This window comes from Leptosomus discolor, chromosome 15 (assembly GCF_034619465.1).
Source record: "Leptosomus discolor isolate bLepDis1 chromosome 15, bLepDis1.hap2, whole genome shotgun sequence".
In the NCBI taxonomy this organism is placed as follows: Eukaryota; Metazoa; Chordata; class Aves; order Leptosomiformes; family Leptosomidae; genus Leptosomus; species Leptosomus discolor.
In genome coordinates, this window is record NC_141405.1 from 17,095,400 (window position 1) to 17,116,432 (window position 21,033).

The 21,033-nt window shown below is 46.3% G+C and overlaps 1 protein-coding gene across 1 annotated transcript; it reads right to left on the reverse strand.

Annotated features, from left to right (window-relative positions):
- Positions 1-20,181: 20,181 nt before the first annotated feature.
- On the reverse strand, positions 20,182-20,511 carry SMIM36 (small integral membrane protein 36). Its single transcript, XM_086473844.1, has one exon. It carries the CDS (start codon positions 20,509-20,511, stop codon positions 20,182-20,184), a length of 330 nt encoding a protein of 109 aa, XP_086329970.1.
- Between the last annotated feature and the right edge of the window lie 522 nt (positions 20,512-21,033).

Genomic DNA, 21,033 nt, shown 5'->3' on the forward strand with positions numbered 1-21,033 from the left:
TGCATACTGAGAAAACCAAAGAAGATAAAATTTGATATTAATATCTTTTCAAACAAAGGAAAATATGAAAAGGTCTTTTTTTGAAAGTTGCTAAGATCCCCTGGCATACTTGATCCTAAAAGCACATCTTCTAATACACCGGTGGTTGAGACTGTTTCAAAAACACTGATAGTTTTTCCTTTTTTTGATTAGCAAACTGGGGTTCATCTGGATGCGTGATGTACCTCAAATGTATTTCAACCAGTAACACTTTCTAGCAGGGTCACACTGATTTGTTTCTTACAAAGAGAACTTTCTGTTGGAGTGAAAAATCAAATTCCTTCTTGTTGCACGTTACGCCTTCAACCTTCTCCTTAGATGAAGAAGTTGACGCGAGGGCAGGAGGTGCTTTGTGTAACTGAGACAAGAGCACATCTTCAGAGGAGGAGAGAAAAGCAGCACTTCTCAGTCTCTGTACTGGCCTTGGACCAGCTGCACAAATTCTGAGTCGTCAGATGAGTCAAGTCTGTTGACAACTGCAAAGAACTTTTACTTCCAAAAAAATACAGAAACATACTCTGCTTCCAGCTATTGATTCTGTAGTATATCCTTTGGGAAGATTTAGTCATAAAGGTACCAGAATTCAAGGCTTGTTTAGAAACAACAAATGGCAGGGGTTTTGGCTTTTAGCATAAAAAAGATGATGAGGGATTTTAACCTGCTGGCTATGGTTGAGTGGCCCATAGCCCTTGGAATGGCTGTCAGTTCCTCCAGCAGAAATCAGTAGGTCATTTAAGCTAAGGGGCAAATAGGAGCTTATTAAAAGGCAATTTAAAGGTAAAATTCACTCATAAAGAGAATTTTACACAATAGGCCAAATCAGGACAACCTGAGTCGGGAGCTGAGCGGCTGCTGTTGTCTTCAGGTTCGGTTTGGACTGTGCTGTCAAGAACCCCTGAAAAACCACAGCTCAGTTTCTTAAACCAAAGGGATAATAGAGTCATGAGATCCTGTGTTGTAACCTGCCCTTAGGAAGCCTGCAGGGGAGAATAAAGAATTACTCGAACTGGATTGTAACAACATGTACTTTCAGTGTCAGTAGATCCTAGGAGACCGAGTCTCCCACCCGATCCTCCAGTTGCTCTATGGGGTCTCACGGTTGTGGCCTGCAAAGAACAGCATCACCACCAGCTGCACCCCGCTCTTGGAAAGAAAAAAAAAAAAAAAGAGCATTAATTGCCCTCTCACAGAGGTTGGATTTTGGCATCCACGCTAAGCCTCCAAAAGTGAAGGCTTTTGAAGATATTTTAGCAACATGTCACCCATGCAGAACAAATTTCTGTTTGGCCCCAATATTTTATATATCCACAAATTTTTGCCTTTTCAAGAGTAAATGAAAGACGTTCACACTTATACCAAAGCCAGAATAAACCAGTTCGATGTTTAAGTCCCTTTGCACAGGCAAAGCGGACACCTTTAATCGATGTCTATGACATTGACATGCAAAACCTTTTACCTTCCTTTTTTCTTCCCACAATTGGGTTTTTGCTCTGTGAACATGTCTGCCATCCATAATCACTCTTAATACCTCATTTTTGACATCACAATCAATGAAGTGAAATAAGTTGTTACTTAATGGGCCTGACATAAAATCCATTTAAGTTAACAGAAAGACTCTCATTGTTTCCTATCAGCTCTAGGCCAAGCCTAAAGCGAACAGAGGGGTGGAATTTAGCCTGTCATTTGTCATCTGAGGGGAAATGATTTCCACATCCCATCTGGACTGCTTAGAGATTTTAAACATATTTAGCAAAAGAAAACAAATTGATTTCTTGTCAGTGGTTAAATGGGTGAAATTTTACTCTGGTTGGATAGTCTCTCATTTTGAGATTTTTAAGAGAAGTTTGCCTGAATTATATTTTTGTGATGGTATTTTGGTTTCAAATAGTACCTGGTTTTCTCAATAGTTTAGAAAAAAACCCCAAATACAGGAGATAAAGATCAAGATGAATGGAAGTCAGTTAAATGATAGAGGTGCCTGACTGCCCTGCGTGGGTCGTGAACCAGGGGCTTGCAGGGGTCTCAGCCTCCCTGGCAGGGGCTGCTCACCGCCCAGGAGCCGGGCAGCCTGCGAACTCACTTTGCCCTTCCTGCCGGCAACGCACGGGGCTTTCTCACAAAGCCTCTTGCTGACAGCTTGTTAGTTTTATTTCTTTTTTAGGTTCCTGAAATACATTTGGAAAGGGAGAAAACATCTATACTCCAGTGCACAGCATTATCTCAGGTCTTCTAGGTAACAGACTTAATAAAATATTAATCCGTTTTTCTCTATTACTTGAAAATGTTTACAAATATAACTCGGAAGCAAAATGAGTATTTTCGATATATAGAAATATTCTGTTTTTCTAGAGAAAAATGTAGAGCCCAACGAACATCAGATGCACTGTTCCTACCATATCTCCCGATCTAAATAACGCTTGTTAGCCTTGGGAGGAGGGAGCAGAGGGGCTGGCAGGGGCAAGAAGAGCCGGATGATCATCAAACTTGCAACTCCCCTGGTACGTTGAGGGACTTTTTTCTTCTTTTTTTCCCAGTGTTTCTGCAGAAATAGCTTACAATATTCACAGACAAAAATCCAAATGCTCTTTCTATTGGTTGTGGTATGTTACAAAGAGTAAAGGGACTGTTTCACAACGTCCCTTCTGGACGGCAGGAAGCTCGTGGTATGCACCATTTAGTTACTGGTGGACAGGCCAAGCTGCTGAGAGGTTAGAGGACTTGCAAGCGACAGAGGCATCAAGAGGTTTGATTCCAGGCAAATTTGTCTGCTTGGTTGGCAAACAGAGAGATTCCAAACCAAATGGGACTGCTATTGGCAACCTTTGTGAGGTCTGGCCTCCACCAGCCAGTTAATTTTCACCTCGCCCTTGAGATAGAGTTATAAACTATGTTATCTTTGGTGGAAGGGATAAGTTTTCAGGCAGACTCTGACCTGACTTCTCTTTCTGTTTTGAATGAAAGTCTGCAGTGTTCCAGTGATGTAACCGAGTGCTTGGACTTGCCCCCATGAGACTCTGACCCGTCGCGTAACAGCTGGAAGGCATAAAGGGAAAAACCCCCTAATAACTGGGAGGTTTTTGGGAGGCAGTTGGACAGCGAGTGGGTAAACAACAATCCAAAGGGGCACAGGAGTCCCTCAAGGTGTTTTTCAAGACTGGACCCTCAGACAGAAAATTCCTGTCTCCACATTCCTGGGTCTTGAGGCTCAATAACAATATTTACAAGGAGAAGGTAAGTTGGTTTAACAAAATCAGGAAATAAACAGACGGTGTCCCTGATGAAGAGCTGAAACAGAGATTCTGAAAGCATGGCTTTTCAGAAACTGCTCCTTCCCCAAGGCTGTCACTTCTGAGCTGCTTCTGGTTATCCAGAGAGGAGAGTGGGAATCCTCGTTGGGGCTTACCTTGTTCTGCTGCACTGGATGTTACAACCTTGTCCGTAGCTTGTGGATGCAAAATTGCAAGGCCACGTTATTGAGAACTGAACCCAGAGCCTTGGAGGAAGGCCATGCTTTCAAAATCTGTTTCCTCAGTAATTTCCCCCCCGTGGCCAGGGTGCTGGCAGCAGATCAAAGCCTGGGAATTCCTGTGCTGTGCTTGGACCATTCCTCCTGGCTGAGGTCACACCGCTCTCCTCCTTTCTGTTTGGTTTTAGCAGGATCAATTTTATAAATTACGGGGTGAGATGCAGCCCCAGTGTGAGAGGGAGGATGGGGAAGGCCTGCTGCTGCTTGGCGGCACATGGCACAAGGATCACCACCACGGTGGCATCTGCCCATGCCCTCGGCTGGCCCCTCGCTGGCAACTGTGCCCCGCACGGCTGTCATCAACTGTATGTGACTCATATTTCAAACAGCCTCACGTCTAACTTAAATAGGAATGTTCGTTTCTGAATTCCTACTAATTCTTTGTAATTTTTCTGGAGTCTTGTAATAGTATTTTACTTAAATACTGGTGCTTTTAATTGTAGAAAAGAATGCCGAAGCTATGAGCTCCCTTGGCACCGGGAAAACCTCTGTGGAAGTTCTGGTGAAAGTGACAAAAGTTTTTGTCAGAATTTTCTAAAGGCACATTTCGGTTTTTCAGTGGAAATCCAAATTCCCGTATTTTGGCAGTAGAGCTATATTTGAACTAATGTTAGGCGTTTACAAGGTCTTTAGTGCCCTTCAAGACTAAAAAGGGGGAATCTCCTTTGAGGAAAGATGCCCCGCAGCAGAGGATAGGTGATACTCTGGAGGATCTCATCTCTTGTTCTAGAGTTTTGGGGAGCAGGGGCCTGACCTTTGGACAGTTACATTAATCCCATCCAAGCTGAGGGGTACGGTATCCCTCCGCTTGCGTGCCTGTAGTAGAAGGTTAAAATAAATGGTTGGTAAACTACAGGCTGTATAGTGCAATAGACATTAGTGCTGCTTTTAGTCATCAATATATTGCTATTTAAAAATGACTGATACTGTTAAATCTCCAGATTGTTCATATTAAAAGCGTTTTTTCCTTGAGATTTTATGCTGCCGTGCAGACATCTCCATAATTAAATGTGTGCTTGACTCTTTCTGTCTCTGGTTAAGTAGATGTTAATGGGGAACTTACTAAAAACAACTGCCAGAAATGTTCCTGTACTTAAACTTAAAAAATACTAATATTGAATGACAGTGATGATATAAGTCCAATATGAAATCCCTAAAGGAAATTAAGTCTAAATGTTTTGGTTTTGGAATCATCCAAGATAGTTTGCTCAAACTGTTATTTTTATTACAGTTTTCCTGCAGGCGCAGCAGAGACCTGTGCTCCACCACACAAGGGGTAGTTTAAAAATAAACATATTGAAGCACAAAATCTCTCCACCTACAGCACAAAAAAATAGCACTAAAGTTGCAAAATCAAAGGCTTTAACATAAGGGAGCACTGGAATTCAAGTCAGCTCTGGCTTAGTCTTTCTGTACGTGTCTAATGTGGCACAGTATTTAATGCTGTAATCAAACAGTGGTTTTCCTGTAGGAAAAATCACACACTGGGTAGACTACGTTCACTTTGGGAGCAGTTATTTAATATTTCGTGTTCTCTTTACTTTTCAATATGTGGCCTAAGGTTTAATCCACGCTGGGAGGGAGGGGTCTTACAAATTGCAGCCTGATAGCCTGATCTGATCCTGGGTCATTTGCGGAGCAGTCCTAATCTAACTTGTGCACTGAACCTGCATGCCAGAATTTTGCCTGTGAAATTTTTGTCTTTAGAATTTTTTTTTTCCCTGTAGCAAGAACAGTATCTTCTGCTGCAGTGACTGCAGGAGAGAACACTGCCTGGAGCCGCCAGGTCTCATCGGGTCAATAACCACCCGCACTGGGTATGCCATCGGTTGGATGCTCGTGGCTAGATCCTGCATTCACGGGGTGCAGATGGATGCTTGCGGTCACTAGGTAGGGATGGAATTGTACTAGTGACTGAGGATCCCAAGGTGCCCTTTTCACGGCCACTACCCAGACCAAAGCTCTTCCCTGTGCGGGAGGATTTCCGTCATTGCAGCATTGCTCCGTCAAGACTCTTCCCTCTGTTCAGTGCTATGGAGTTGGGGCTGAGCTGGAGGTCTATAACAAACCCAAAATTGGATCAAGTGTTTTGTAACAAGTGAGTGGGACCTTAAATGGAGATGTTTGTACTCATCCCTTTGCTGCTAAGGAGCAGAGAACAAATATTTGTACAACCGCCTTCACAAATCCAGTTCACAGAAACCCTCTCCCCTCCCTGCAATAAAAAGCTGCCAAAAAGGTTGGCTCTCCATGACCCTTTGCTCTGGGTGATGAACGTGCCTGCCTCCAACAGCAGACCTGCACTCGACACCAAACATGGCACGACAGGAGCGAACCTGCTGTTCTGTTCAGCTTGAAGGGCAGATCCTCAGTTGGTCTCGAGAGCTGTGACCCCAGTGTGAGCCAGGGCTGCTGTCTGGACCTTCATTCTGGTCAGCTACTCAGCTTTACATCCCAAATCCTGCTTTTTATACTGAAATGTAAAAACACAAACCAAGCGGGTCAGAGTCTCTGTTTCGGTCACAACTTGCCCACTGCGACTAGGGTTTGATGGGGGCGGGATGGAGAACAGCATCATGAAGACACCAGCTCTGCTCATCACCACTCCAGTCTTAGCACCCGTGAAGGACGATCAGCCCACGTGGGACTGCATCCCAGTCATCTGCTACTGGTTTGAAGCTTCGTGAGGATGGGCCCCCAGCAGGGGTTCCCACGCTGACCCGCCCCAACACTGTGCACCCAGCTGCCGAAAAAGGGCTGGTTGCAGCGTGGGCTACGGTGTGTCTACACCAACTGGAAATCTTTGCACGCTGGAGAGAATTCCCAGCATGGAGGGGAATGGGACAATGCCCATCCTTCCTCCAATGGTCACACAGAGGAGGTGGTGAAGCTGTTCTTTCTTGCTGTCCAAAATGGGCATGATAGCAGGGGGCGTAGCCTGAGCTTGAGCTAAGCACCTCCTGCCCCGAGGACCTCTGCCAGCTCACCTCCAGCCCTGACCTCATGTAGCCCCTGTTATTCCAGCTTCTGAGGCCAGCTCCGAGCAGCGGCTTTGTCCTCAGCGCAGGAGAATGGTTTGTTTTGACGGCAGGATAATTAATGTGCCTCAGCTCCAGAGCTGTAAAATCCCCGGGGAGACGAGGCGTGTATAATTTATACTGCGCCACAGCTAGGTGAGCATAACACAATATTCCTACTCAGGGATGACCATGCGTAGCTACCTGACTGTAAAAACCGCAGCTGTTTTCCTCATTTTATAGCAGCAAAGCTGGTATCCATTAACCATCCCACTTGGAAAAATAACACCCAGCTCCCCAGAGAGACCACAGCCAGAAACTGTCAGCGGTGGCAACCTTTTTTTCGCGTGATCAAGGAAATTGCAATCACTTTTCTTATGCTGGGACTTCAGGCAGCATTGAAGGAGTAAGCCCCGTCTTCTGCTGCCCTGCAGGTGGGGTATTGAAACTCCTTTCTTGTTGTTAAAAATGGGCTAAACCCAGCGTAGGCTAAAGCTATCCTTAATCAAAGAACCCCTTGGCTAACGGCAGGTCCTGCTCTGTGCAGAGCAATCCTGTCCTGGCGCAGCATCACTGCAAGACTCTGGTTGTGATTTAAGGCCTAAGGGAGTTTTATATATGCCCATTCATCCCCGCATATAGCAACATCCACATTTACGTACAGCTGCTCCATCCAGATTTTACCTGGATTTCATAAACAATAATCACTACCTTTTCCTCCCTGGTTCTCCTTGTAGCTGAACTGTTCAGTCCTGGTTTGGGAGTGCTCAGCACTAACGTTGGATAAATGCTGAAGCAGCAGCAAGGAAAGCTTTACTGACACTTCCTCATATTTCAGTACGGCTTATTGTATGATGTTTACTATGGTTTATTTTTTGTTCACTTCACCATTATTTATGCAAATATAAATATACAGCCATACTGTTTTGTATGTATTTTTGATGTTGATGGAATAAATTACCTTTCCTACAGATTTTCCGTTATATATCAGCTTCCGTTATGTGCTGCCCGGCCACAGGAGAAGGAAACGTTTGCCATTACAGCCCTTTGCAAACTTGGTTCTCTTCCAAGCTTTCCATCTTGCTACTAAATAAATATGTATGCAAGATAGTGTGTGTGTACAAAAGACTGTTATTTACTCAACATCCAAAGCCATACAAATTCTAATGTATAGGTCACACAGCAAACATTTTCTAAGACACGGAGCTGCAGTGGATCTTCTGTATGGCTGCGCTCACACCACCTCCAGGACCAGAAACCCAAATTGTACAGTAGAGACCAAACCTGTGTTCTTCCCATGGAACCTTAACCATCCAAATGAAGTGCCTCATCACCTTTGGCTTTCTCTCGAAAGAAACAAAGTCCAACTAAGATCTGAATTCCCTTTGGAGGTACCAATCCCTCTCCCTTGGCTGGGAAAGCAGACTAGATTTCTAATCAGGTACGGGTTGGTAAAAAGAGAGGAGGAGCGTTTCCATAGCCATGAACTTGAAATCTGATTGACCCCATAACACTAGTTCTGGAAGAAATCTCCTCACTGAACAAAAAAATGTAAAATAAGGAAAATTTTCAATACCCTGAAAGGCAAGAAGATGCCTGGCCAGTTTTGAAACTTCTTGCTATAAAGCAAACATTCACCTGAGTTTTTTCAACTGCTGACAAATGCTTTGTTTTCCTTCACAAACTCCTGCAGCCAGGAGGCCTTAGTCACAAACCATCACTCCTAGAAAGGCAGCAGCCGCCTGGCCCCGGAGCCGAAGCCACGTCCCAGACAGTGTGAGCACAGGACTGTGGACTGGCAGCACTGCCAGCTGCTGGGCTCTGTCTCCGTGTCACCCACGGCTCTTCCCTGCACGTGGGCACAGTTCGGAGCCCCGTGGCCAAAGAACGGGCCTGCGGGGAGAGAATGGAGCAGCCCCAGGGATCCCTCTGTCCACCCTTGGGAAAGAGGCAAGCCCTGGAATCAGCATCTCCTGACCTCATTCTGTTCTTACTATCATTTAGTGCCTTTTCTTCCATTGTGCTTGTATGATTGTGTTGTCAGGTTAGGCACAGCTCCTGGAAGGCTTGCAAAGATGTATAGACATTGCAAACGTGGATGTGTGTGTTTACATGTATGTATACATACACACGCGGACGGGTGACCCGTTGCCACCTCGATTTGACTGCAGAAGTGACAGAGATGGGGACCAAAGACCGGGGTGACTTATACCAACTGAAGATCTGGCCTGTATGTTGCAACATACCTCACGCAAAGTAAACGTGGCCTTGCATCATAAATCACAGGCTGGAGCCAGGAAATAGCTCCGCTGGAGAAGTCACAGAATAAGGAGAGCACAAGCCTATTCAGGTAAGAGAGCTCTGTATCTAAAAACATGTCCTGACATATTCGCAAGAGGAGGCTAGGTATTTTTGAAGCTGATTTTTTTTTTCTTGCAACTCCCCAATTCTCTGAGCTCATTAAAATGAAGACACTCTAATTTCCAGGAGTGGTCAAGAGGGAAAGGTCAAGGAAGGACTTCTTTGTAATGTCAGTTCTCAAATTCCAGTGAGAACAACCGCAGGGTTCTCATTAAGACATTGTCAAATGATAAATTACCATGTTGTCAAAGGAGAGTAGGACTGCTCTTACCTTCTATGCAAAAGGTAGTGAAAGAAAAGACCTGATGATTTATAGCTTGTGTACAAGTCTGCCTTCTGTGACGCACAGGTCATTGTAGAGGTCTGCCAGAAATGAGATCTCTGGTCGACAACAACAAGGGTCTTGTTACCAGCAGCTGGCCCTGGCTGGGGAAGGAGCAGCCAGCGCCGCTGTATCAGTAGCGTTACACCCCCCCTCTGCACGGGAGGTTTTGGGGGGGGTTATATCCATAGGCCCCCAGCTCTGAAGGTGCAAAGCTACTCAGGGAACGAGGTGCCTTGCCGGATACTAAAGTCTTCAAAAGAAGCCAAGAAACTATTGTTGTTGTTGCGCCAAACCTTAAATACTACAAGAAAGCCCTGGGAACCCGGCGATATCTCCGCTGAACAGCACATTCAGTCTGTTGGGCAGGGACTCAAGTTTTAAGTCTAGAGCTGTTGCCTGCCACTTTGTGTTTCATGGACAGACGTCAGAGGAAGACAGTCTGATTAGGCAAATTATTTTAGTTCAAATTGAGACAAATATTTGATTTCATTCATCCCATCTCCACTTGAAAAATGCTCTGTCCACTATGAAGCATCCTGGTGACTAAGAAAAAACATTGCCCGAGGCCCTCGAAAGGAAAACAAAGTGAAGCGCTGTGTCTCCCAGGTGCGTGCTCTAGTAACACGGGTTTAGGGCGTTCATAACTGTGACTGCCTTCGCTTCTCAGGAGAGCTTCCGTCAAATCCGCTGGTTGGGTCTGAGGACCAAGACACTGTCTTTTAACAGTTAATTAGCGGGAGCAATTAGTGGTCATGTTGTCATACAAAGAGCAACAAAAGGAGTGTGAAAACTGACAGCCAGAGAGCTGCTCGACCTGAAACCAGAGCCGGACAGCAGAAACACTCAGGCAGCACGTCCAGCAGCCAAATGGTGTCTTGACCCAGGCTCTGAAGCATGGCAGCCAAATATCAATCGTGGCTGTACCTCCTCTCCTGCATTGCACTTGCACTCACATCACCCCTGGGTATTTCCACTGAAATCCCATCGAATTACCTCGACTAACCTCCCACCCGCAGTGGGAAAAGGGAGAGCAGAGTGCAGCCTGCCAGCTTTGGAGCCGGTCCAGGTTCACGCCCGAGCCTCAGGCAGCAAAATCTGGCCCCTGCTAGTCCAAAAACTGGAGCGTGGAAAGACCAATGATTTGTGGGGAGACACAAAGTGCACACGGTGGGCTGTACCTGTATCCCAGAACATGCCTTTTGGAAAGAGGACACTTAGGACAGTAATTGCTTTATGCAGTTGACTGTCAAATCATCTGCCCTGTCCCATGAGCTTCTGGAGAAGAGAAAGGTGAAGTGAAGAACGAGAATCGAGCTGGGGTGGCTTCTGTGTTGAATTCAAGATACTGTAATACAGGGTTAAAATAGAAGCACCTGAAATCTTTATACAACAACCTGTAATTATGTGCACAAAGACGTATGTCTCTGTGTGTAGGTGTATGCATTCACAATATGGGCGTAACAACCAAAGGAGCCGATATAGTTGCTTTTCTTTCTATATTATCTTTTCTGAGGAGACACGCATTACGATTATTTCTAACTTTTTAGAACCGTGGCAAAACACTAAAGCAGCCATGCCAGCAGCCAGGGATGTACCTACAAACCTACTTCTCTCTCTGAAGTGTGGCAGCCTTGCTCTGCTCCGGTCATCTTGGGCACTTGCCGTCCCCACCCCAGGTTAAAGTCACGATCAGGCACACAGCAAGTTTTAAGCCCAAAGTGTCCCTTTGAACTCAGAACTTGTCTGAGCCCTCATTGCCTTCTGGGAGGTTATTCTGCAAGTTTGAGACGGACGTGATCTGGCTGACAGAGGTTTATCAGTTAAGACAGAAAAGCTGGTGCCCTTTAGGAGCAGAGCCAATCTGATGGAGCAGCACTTAAATCAAACAAGAGTGGCAAAACACTTCTGACCAAGAGGATGCTTTCAGGCCCTGCGCGGAAGAGGATGTGGGGGCAGGAAGGTGCCCCACGCTTGCAGCACCGTTACGCGCTGCGCCGACTCAGAGCCTGGCCCTGCTCAGGACGTGCATTGCTGCAACCCTGGCGAGGTCGGGGCGCTCATCCTGCAGCGTCTGGCCCCCCCCCGAGCGTGTGCAGGTGCCTGCTGGGCACCCAGGTTTTCCTCCACCCATCTGTGCAGGGTGGGAAGTACCTGGAGATCAAAGGGTGCCCTCTGCATTGCAGGCGGGTGAGAGGGCTGCCGTACACCTGGCTGGAAAGGAAGTGATAGCAAAACGCTGGACCTGGTCCAGTCCAGGTAAGAGCAAGACTTTGCTCAGTGTAGAAGCAAAGAGAGGTGCTTCGCCCTTGTGTGATGAGGGCGCAGCCTGGCCTTAAGCCATTTTCCTTCATCCTTTTCATCCAATAAGTATGCCTTGGCTTCCGCTCGAAAAAAAATGGAAACGATCTGGCTTCTCTAACACCATTTCTCCAGGTTACGCTTCCCAGCGGAGAGGGCACATAAAAACCGCGGTCACGACCCACCTCCCCCCAAGCAGCTGTTAAACAAAACAAGAAACGTTGGCCCCACGGCGTGACCGCGCTTTGAAGCTCTGCCTGGCTTCGGTAACCTCTGGGGGGCAGGTTTAACCGGCACCGTTCAGCCCCCCCCGGTGCTGGAACCTTCCTTTGCCCTCTTGCCGCAGACATTGCTGCCCGCTCCGCTCGGATGCCATACGCCAGGCTCGGGGCAGCGAGATGACCATCCATTCATTCCCCTTGAGCAGATGAAGTCGGCAAAGCATTCTCTGTTTGCAAAAGGGGAAGAGTGGTGACTCCCTCTGCAAAACCGTTTCCCGTTAACCAGCGATAGCATTTAGATCCTCCTAATGGCAGTTTAACCGTCACCCCAAGAAGCAGACAGACTTTTGTAATCCTGAGAACACAAAATCACAAGAGGAGGGATCCCCCGGGGTCTGCCACACTGCAAAGCTGGCAAGACAAAGTTAGCCGGAGGGAAAGAAAAAGGGTCCTTTGTCCCTTCAGCTCTACAGAGGTAGTAACAGGAGAGCAGCATGTGTCTTCCCAGGCCAAATAACCCTGCCAAGACAGTTGCAAAACCGCACAGACTTGACAATGATGAGCCATATCTTCTCCTCCAGTTATGGCTTAAAGCTCCCACTTGTCCAAGCAGTTCTCTAAGCTCTACCACAACGAGTTGGAAAAAACCTCCATCCTCCCAAGGAACTCTTAAACACCAACATGTTTCATAAATACGAGTCCCGAGGATATGGTGTTAACACTTCACAATGATTTTTTCCATGCCAGAATGAGTTAAGGTAGGAGTCTCTGTCCTCGCTTCAAATTTCCTGGCTTTCCCCTGTCTGCGTCACAACATAATTCTTTCCAGCCAGCCTTTTCCTCAGATGTTCAGAGTTAGCGTTGGGATCCCTGCCAGCTCTCCTTCCCAAAACAAACACGGAGCCTCCTGATGCCAGATTTGCCTTCTATTCAGTACCCCAGGGACAAAACACTTGGCTCTACAAGCGCTGCCCCGATTTTCAATTCTGCAGATGTATGTAAATAAAAATGCAGCTTTATAGAGCCTTGTCTGCACTAGAAAAGACTTGATGGCATGTCCCTACAAGCTGTCTTTCTCCATCAACTGTAAACAGAGCTTCAATTAATTGAGGAGGTTATTTGCCAAGGTAGTACACATAGTTGCAGCACGCAAGATAAGGCTTATTGTCAAATTACTTTTTCCTGGTGTAATTGTGTTTTCATTGGAGTTTTTGCTAGTAATAAAAACACCCACCCATTATTAAACCACCCTGGTTCCAGTGTAAACCTGGTCTAAAACTAGTGCCCTGTAAAGTGATAAAACATTATTCCCATCTCAGTAAAAGCTTTTCTTTCCTTTCAGTGTCCCTGGATTCGCACCTTATCTGCCCTTGTAACCTGTGTGCTTTCCCTGGCAGACTAGACATTGCAGAGCTGTTGGTGGCTGATGACAAGTGATTCAATGGAAGTGCTGCTGCAAGCCCTGTCGGTAGCAAACCTCATCGCTGCGCTGCTCCGATCCGGGAACCAACCGAAATTCAGACAGATCCTTTCTCTCTGTGAAGGGATGTGTCCTTCAGGCTCAGGACAGGTGAAGTGTGTGTCCTCTAGCAGGCCAGGGCTGCTGCTCGTCTTGTCTTCTTTTGTAAAGAAAATAAGTAGGTTTCCTCTTTTTGAGGAGACAACTATGTGACTTATATCAAGTCTGTGCTTAACATGCTCTTGAGAGGGGAAGAACATGCAGAAAATAGGAAAAAAAATTACCTATAATAAGCGCTGTTCATATGCTTCATCAAATACTGCCTTATTTTTTGGTGGGAGGGTAAGTGGTACAGGGGCTGGGGCTATACCTGCTGAACATGGCACACGCAGACATTAACTCAGATGCTGCTACTCACAGATCTTTTCTCAACCCACCTTTATGCTTTTTAGCTTTGATTTATGAATGCCCAGTTTCCAGCAATACACTTGAGGCAACTCTAATCCCTCAGAACTTCGGGGGCTCTGTTGTGTCATTTGAAGAAGGCATAGGTGGAAGGATGTGCCCGAGTCCTGCCTCCCCTCCCCTTTCTTGAAAGGTTTAGACCGAGAATTGGCCTGAATTTGTACATTTATTTAAAAGAAAAATTTGGGCTAAACAAAGAACATGAAAAATATTACCTAATGAAGTTATACAAAGATATTGATGGTTTAGGCAATATCATTAATACAAGTAGAGGTGGAGGCTAAGTCTATATTCTTTGCTCATGCTGAAGTCAACAGCAGTTAAGTTCATTATATTTTTAGGGTTATGAAGAGCTATACCTGTTGGCCCAATAAGCTTCAATACCGAAGGAGTATGAAATCTGGGTGCTTAAACAATATGTCCAGGTCTTCTATGCACTCAGGAAGAGACACAAATATATAATAATAATTCATAATTAACAATATCTCTACAGCACTGCCTGTGAAAGGATGTCATGTTCCTTCATAAATATTAATTAAATCAACCCAACACCCGAGTTGCGTAACAATTATTACTGCCATTAACAGATGGAGAAACTAGGGCACAGCTTCATTGCCCACACAGAGCATCTGCTGCAGAACCGGGAAGAGACTGACCCATCCACAGCCTGGGTTGAGCGATCAGATGCTGGATTCAGATGCCTCGTGACAAGTATCTGCCTCTAAAAACTGCACGCAGATTGTCACATCAGGGTGGAAATGCCTCTTTGAAAGGTTAGTGTCAAACAGTGTCGTTATTAGAGAGGGAAACTAAGCAGCAGCATCTCCAAGGAAACCAGCACATGCGAGAATGAGGGAGCAAGGAGACAAAACCAGAGATGGCAGCTGTTCCGATTTTCCCATTTTTTAATGTTTCTGGTATGATTTTCTCTTGTTGAGTAAGATAGCTTTCTGCTGCCAATGTCAGAGCAATTTGTTTGTGAACAATTAATTTAGCTTTCTATCACTAAAGCACGAAGGACCAGATCTCTACCTCTGAGTCCTGACAGCTGCCCCAAGAGTCCACCTCCTTTCCTCCTGGGCAGCAGCAGCCACCAGCAGCGAGCACCCCCCGTCCTTCACACCTTCCTCACGTGTGTATCCTCGCCGCAGCTCTGGCTGTCATCTCATCCACCACTGAAGTGCAGCTATTTCAGGTCCAGGCTGCAGGAGTCCCTTCAGGACATCAGCAGTACACGTGCATTTGCTTTCAACACCCAGACCCTACGTGACGGGACAGATTCAGCACAGGGAGTCAAGGGAGAGTCACAAAGTCATTTGGACTGGAGCAGGACCAGGAGACACAGGTCAATGCTTTGCCTTAGGAAAGTGCAAAGGCAGCTTGAGAGACGCGGGCTTGCAGTTTTTATTCCGTCTAAAAGACGGCCTGCTGGGCTGCAGGGCTCCCCTAAGCACGAAGGCTGTTGGCTTATGGCTGGAAGAGCAGTATTTCCAATCAAACACCCAATATCAATTCCTACCTCCAGGCATTCCCACCGAAGCGCCAATATTACGCAAGTGGAATAGCTGATATCACAAGGTGATGCAGTTCTAGGCAGTAAAAATTATTCTTAAGCTCTTCTTACAGCCAAGGGGTTTGACTTGGACATGTTACAGGGCTTCTAAACTCTGCCAGAGGGTGAGCATTTGCACCATTAGAACAGTGTGCTAACAGAAAAAATGAGAGATATATCCTTTTTTAAATTTAAAAAAAAAAAAATCACTGCATGGGAAGGAATTGTCCCTTGTGAATATGGGTTAGTCTGTCTGGACTAATCCTCTGCTCCTGTGTAGTGGCTTATTAGGGATTTAAAAAAAAATCTGAAGGCTTAGACAGTATATTTACAGTGGAACAGGCTCACATGAAAGATGTCTTTTCAGTGAATTTAATGACACGTTTGACTTGAGTTAATGTCGGAGAAATCTAGAAAGCTTTTTTTTTTTTTCCCCTGTTGCTGCTGTGAAACCCTTTAATAAAGGCTTTACAGAAGCAGTAATACGTAACTTTAAAAGGGCACTAAAGCCAATTGAAAGCAAGCCAATGCAGACTGAATGCCTGCTTCCTGCAGAACAGCGATAAATCCTCCCACCACCACTCGGTTCCTTTCAAACCACAGAGCTACAGATCGTCAAACCGCCACGATGGCCATAGCTCACCCAAAGCAAGCATCCTAAGGCTCGGGGTCCATGGTTTCCCCAGACTGACTGTGGCTTGTTCATCGACTTCTCTGCTCCACCCACTCTGGCCATTTTTTGGAGACTATTTTATTTTGTTTTCTTTGAACCTACTGGGGTTAGTTCATAGAGAGAAATTCAAGTGCAGCCCCTCCATGGCAGTTCTGTAGCAGCCCCTTTACGAACCGCACAAACATCTAAGAAGAGAGAGAAATCTCAGTGCAGAGGGCAGAAGAGCAGAGAAAATGAACACAGAGCAGAGACACATGGAGCAAAGTGCAGCGGGAACACGAGCTGTCTAAGGATGCCCCATAAGCCAAAGGCAGAATTGGGCACAGAGCATACTTCCTAAATCCCTGTCCGTCCACCCAACACTCTCCAACTCATGTTGCTTCTGAATAAATGTTAAGACAAATTTTACCGACAACTTAATTCGTTTGCAAATGGCACCTACTTCAAAACAGTGTTTCTGTGCTAGATACCCAGGCCTTAAAGCACTGCCTAATCCTCTAGGCAAAGCCCGTGTCTACACAGGCACAGTTCAGATTAAGCAAGGCACAAAGCCACGATCAGCGGAACAGTGGTGGAAGAGCCAGATGCAGAGTATGAGCAAAGAGCTGCGTGACGAGCGCTCTTTTGCTGCGGCTGTAGGTCTTGACAGCGTGACGTCCCGGCGCTTCCCCCGTGCTGCCAGCTGTGGACCAGAGCGTGCAAGGGATGTCTCTATCTCTGCAGAGCTCCCGTGGCTCGGTTTGGTGTAGCTGTTGGCAAAGTCTGGTCTCAGGCTGCTTTTTATACCGTGTGAATTCCAGCAAGGAATAGATGTTTTACACGGCACCATTTAGGGAAAACAGCCGCACAGTCATGAGAATATTCGTGCCCGTTTTCTCTCGGCAGTGCGAGGGACGTGGCAGAGGACTGCAAGCACTTGAGCGAGCGCAGAGTCAAGGGTGATTTCCTACAAGCTCGGCCTGATAAAAGCCCACTTGCAGGCATTAATCCTGCCACAGTCATTAAGTGTGGTAGCAGAGACCTCCACAGAGCAGTAATTTCACCGCCTGTGACTTGCAATTCTCTGTGCATACCCAAGGGCTCTCCCACTGCTTTAATACACCGATATCGTTCTAGTACAGGCAAAACTAAGAGAGCCCTTTCATTCTCATTGGGAAGGCAAAGTCCTGAAACACTTCAGCCTCTCGTTTTCTGGAAGGGGATTTTACCCAGCGCTTCGAAATACTGCCAGTAGGAAAGTGTCATTTACTGCTTTTACCCCCACGTTTCAGGGCAGAATCCACCAACTTTATCACAGCTGATAAGTTTCCTTACAAGTGTCCTAGAAACTGCTCCCCTGCCTGCGGCCTCCCCGGGCACCGTCTGCGGCGCTACAGCCTGACATCCTAAAGCTTAGGCAAGAAAACTTGACCACGCCAAAATCAACCGCTTTGCCATTGAGTTTCAAGGAGCCCAGAGTCTGTCTACGCAAAAGGTTTGCTGTTAGAGAAAACTACGTATTTGGAGAATTTCAGCTATCTGAAAGTATTTATTAACACAGCCTTGCAAGTCTCTATCTCTGCATGTATTACTTACACAAACAAACAGGGTTGCAAAGTTGCAGCAGACGAGTCACGGTATCATTACATTATTTGCATCACCTTTGTCAAAGAACCACAGAGCTGTTTTGCATTAACAAGGAAAACAGCTCTGCCACACTCTTGGTGATATTTTTGAGCTCTTTTTAGTCCCCCCCAAGGTCTTCTTAACAAAGATTATTATTTCTGCTCCCAAACACCATGGATCCCTTATCACCTCAAGCATGTTAGATGATATATGAACACACAAAAAGCTTTAAAGAGCTTACAAGCTAAAGATAAGGCAGATAGGAGAGCTCAAGGAAAGATAACACTGGCCTGCATGGGTGACTGCGGCCGTAACATACCGGCAGCTTAGTCACTGCCAGGTTTTGCCAAAGCAGCTACAACTTGCAATTAACTAATTGCACTTTTTCAGTGCTAAACTGAAACAAGACATTCGACATAATTATTTCGGTATGGCCTGTGGCAGAGGATCACGCCACCAACTTCTGATTTATTGCCAGTTTCATCACATCCAGGGTTTTACTGATGCCCCCAGCTCTCAGGAGCTTTCCTTCCAATTCTGGCTTCCTTCCAAAACCAGGCGTATCTGTAACTCACAGGGATGCAAAGGACAGCTTGAAAACAAAACCTGGCTTCACTCTCAAGGATTTAGAAACCAAAAGAAAACCCACTAACCATTCTGGCTGCTTTTTTAAAAAAATACACATCTATAAAAAGATACTCTGTATCTCAAAATTTCTTTGCCAGTCCCAGGACTCTCTGCTGGCTGAGGCATAAATCAGCATCTCTTGGGGACGTAGCACAGGCGGCCGCTTACTACCCAGCTGCAGAACAAACCATGCAACCCAGCCGACAGCTTTGTTCAATTTGTGGCTTGAATTCACTGCAGTTTATTTCTGGAAGTATTTAAAACGCCTGTCCTGAAGGCATTAGGACCACGGCATCCAGTGAGTCATCCACGACACCTGGTGCAGACAGGTAATAAATCTCGCTGTGTTTACGAAAGCTTTCTAGAGGACTCTGTGGGTACTTGGCATTGAGATGATGTAAAATAGCACACGGGACCGACACCCCGACGGTGTGGGTCCAGTGCTATTCTGCCCTTAATAACCAGTTAAAATCCACCAGTTAAAGAGTACCGCACACAGTAACTCAAGCACTATCTAGAGGGACACAGTGACCTGGCATTAAGCATCCCATTCTAGGATTTCAGAAAATAGATTTCAGTTTTTTGCTTGATCATGGACACGTTTGGGTAGAACAAACTAACTTAAGCCACAAACTCCCTGCAGGCAATTTAGTTTTGAAAGGTAGTTTGGCCACCGGTGACGCTGTGTCTCTGCCAGCATGGAACACAGGAGGGACCAACCCACACAGTGTCTCCCCAGCTTCTCTGGTGGGCTTTGCAGTCCAGGCTGACGGGGGCAAAGCAGGACCTGAGCTGGCTGTGCTCAGGAACAGCTACACAACACTGCAGCCCCTTTTGTGGCTACAAGATCAACATCCCTCTTGTCTCTGTCCCTTTTGCTTCACCTGGAGGACAAAGAAAACAGTTCCCTTCCTTTCAAGAGGCATGAACTTAAGTCTGTCGAGCACCGGGAGGGAGAAAACCAGCAAGACGTGGAAGAAACTTGTTAGCCAAAAAAGCCTTTAGCTTACAGCTCCCAAATTATGGGAAGAATAACAGGGCCTGATGCAGGTAATGTTAGATTTAGTGGAGATACAATAACAGCCTTCATGTGGCCCAGCTGGAACATGATACAGCCAAAGGAAGGTTTGGAGGCCAGAGGCAGGATCAGACACATGGAGACGCACATTGAAAGCCAGGACATAGGTCGCACTTGCTCCAGAGGGTCAGAAATTCCTGTTTCAGTGGGGCAGATGGCAATGGTGACTCACACATATCACATTACTGGTAAATTCACCCCAGTTCATGCTTTCCCTTGGGCAGGAAGCATTGTACCCAGCTTTTCCAGAAAGCATGTTGTATTCTGTCAGGGAGTTTGTGCCCGGCAAGAGCAGACCTCGTGTTCTACCTGTGGAAAATAAGTGCCAAGACAGGCTTGGCACTGCTCTCTGGGGAGCTTGCAGACAACATGGAAAGTATTAAATTCTGATGGGCACAGCAGCTGGCTTCTGTCAGAAAGGCACTAACTCGATCCTTTTAAAATCCTTAGCATTTCTTTTCTCACTGGAGAGATAAACAGCCTACCAAGGTCATTTGCACTCAGCCGGCTGAGGAAGATGTGCCGAGGCTGCAGGGCAGCGCAGCTCAGCCCGTCGGGGGTGGGATGCTTTGAACAACACCATGTTCCTGCAAAAACAACAGCACCAAGCACGACTCGAGATTTAACCAAGGCCCTTCTTCAGTGCCCGAATGGGTAACAGCGTCACTGCTTCCAACCGGCAGTGGGCTGCAAGGCAGCAGCGGCAGCATAAATGGAAATTAGTCTCTTTACGGATGGCAGGCAGGACTGCAAGCCTGTATATCACTGCAGAACACAGCTGAACATAAAACGACCCCCTTGGCAACGGCACTGTGTCAAATAAATGAGCATCTCAGCTTACCTAGTGAATACGTTATCCTTCTGCAAATGGAGAGTAAACATAGCAGACGAGGCAGGCGGATCGGCAGAAACCGGAGTTCCGAGGCAGGATCCCCTTACACAACGGTAGTCCTTTTCCCTGGCAGGCTGGAGGAGTTCTCATAGGCAGAGACAAGCCCCTTTGCCCAGCGGGTGCTGGGGGAGCCCTGCTGCATCACCACCAGCCGGATGGGAGGCTGGGTGTCTGCAGGGACCTCGGGAGCATACTCCTTGCTGGGATCCTTCCCCCTGCAGTCATAGAGCACGCAGGAAATCAGGAAAACCAGAAGCAAAATAACATAACTAGATACCAGAATGATGAGATTCAAGGTAACAGGGTCAATCTCCAAATAAAACTCCATTTGGTCCCATACTATTGAGTGCAAACCCAGAGAATGAAGTTTCATATGCACGAGTGAGCGACCACTAACTGATCAGAATAGATGTATTGGCTTTGCGGTAAAAATACATTAATCCTCAGGTCTCCTGTAGCAATGGATTTCCCTGAACTGGATGATTAAAGCAGCTCAGTTTAATAACTTAAGCTCCTTCTTTTAATGCCACGTTGCCTACAGTGGCAGAAGCTAAATTTGAATGCTATATTGGCAGGAAAACGCCCCCCTTGCTCTGGGACTCTCTCTTTCCTTGACGGGCACATACCAAACTGGGTTTCCTCTGAAGGCATTTTGCAGAACCTGCCTTTTACAAGTGTATTTGGGCTTGCGGGCCGAAGAAGACCGAGCTGTGTAATTAGCAAATGAATACAGAAATAAATTAGGGAGAAAGTAATTTGCACAGTAATTTTTCCTCAAAATATAAGGAGACTGATTCTGATTTCAGGGAAGACCTTTTTGCCCTGTGCTAGTGCTATAGAAGGGCTTGTAAAGCGAATTACAGACTTTTATTACCCAATTCCATATCAAGATTAC

Bases quoted from the DNA above. Each gene is read 5' to 3' on its own strand.
- SMIM36 (XM_086473844.1), bottom strand. From the start codon at position 20,511: ATGAAACTTCATTCTCTGGGTTTGCACTCAATAGTATGGGACCAAATG.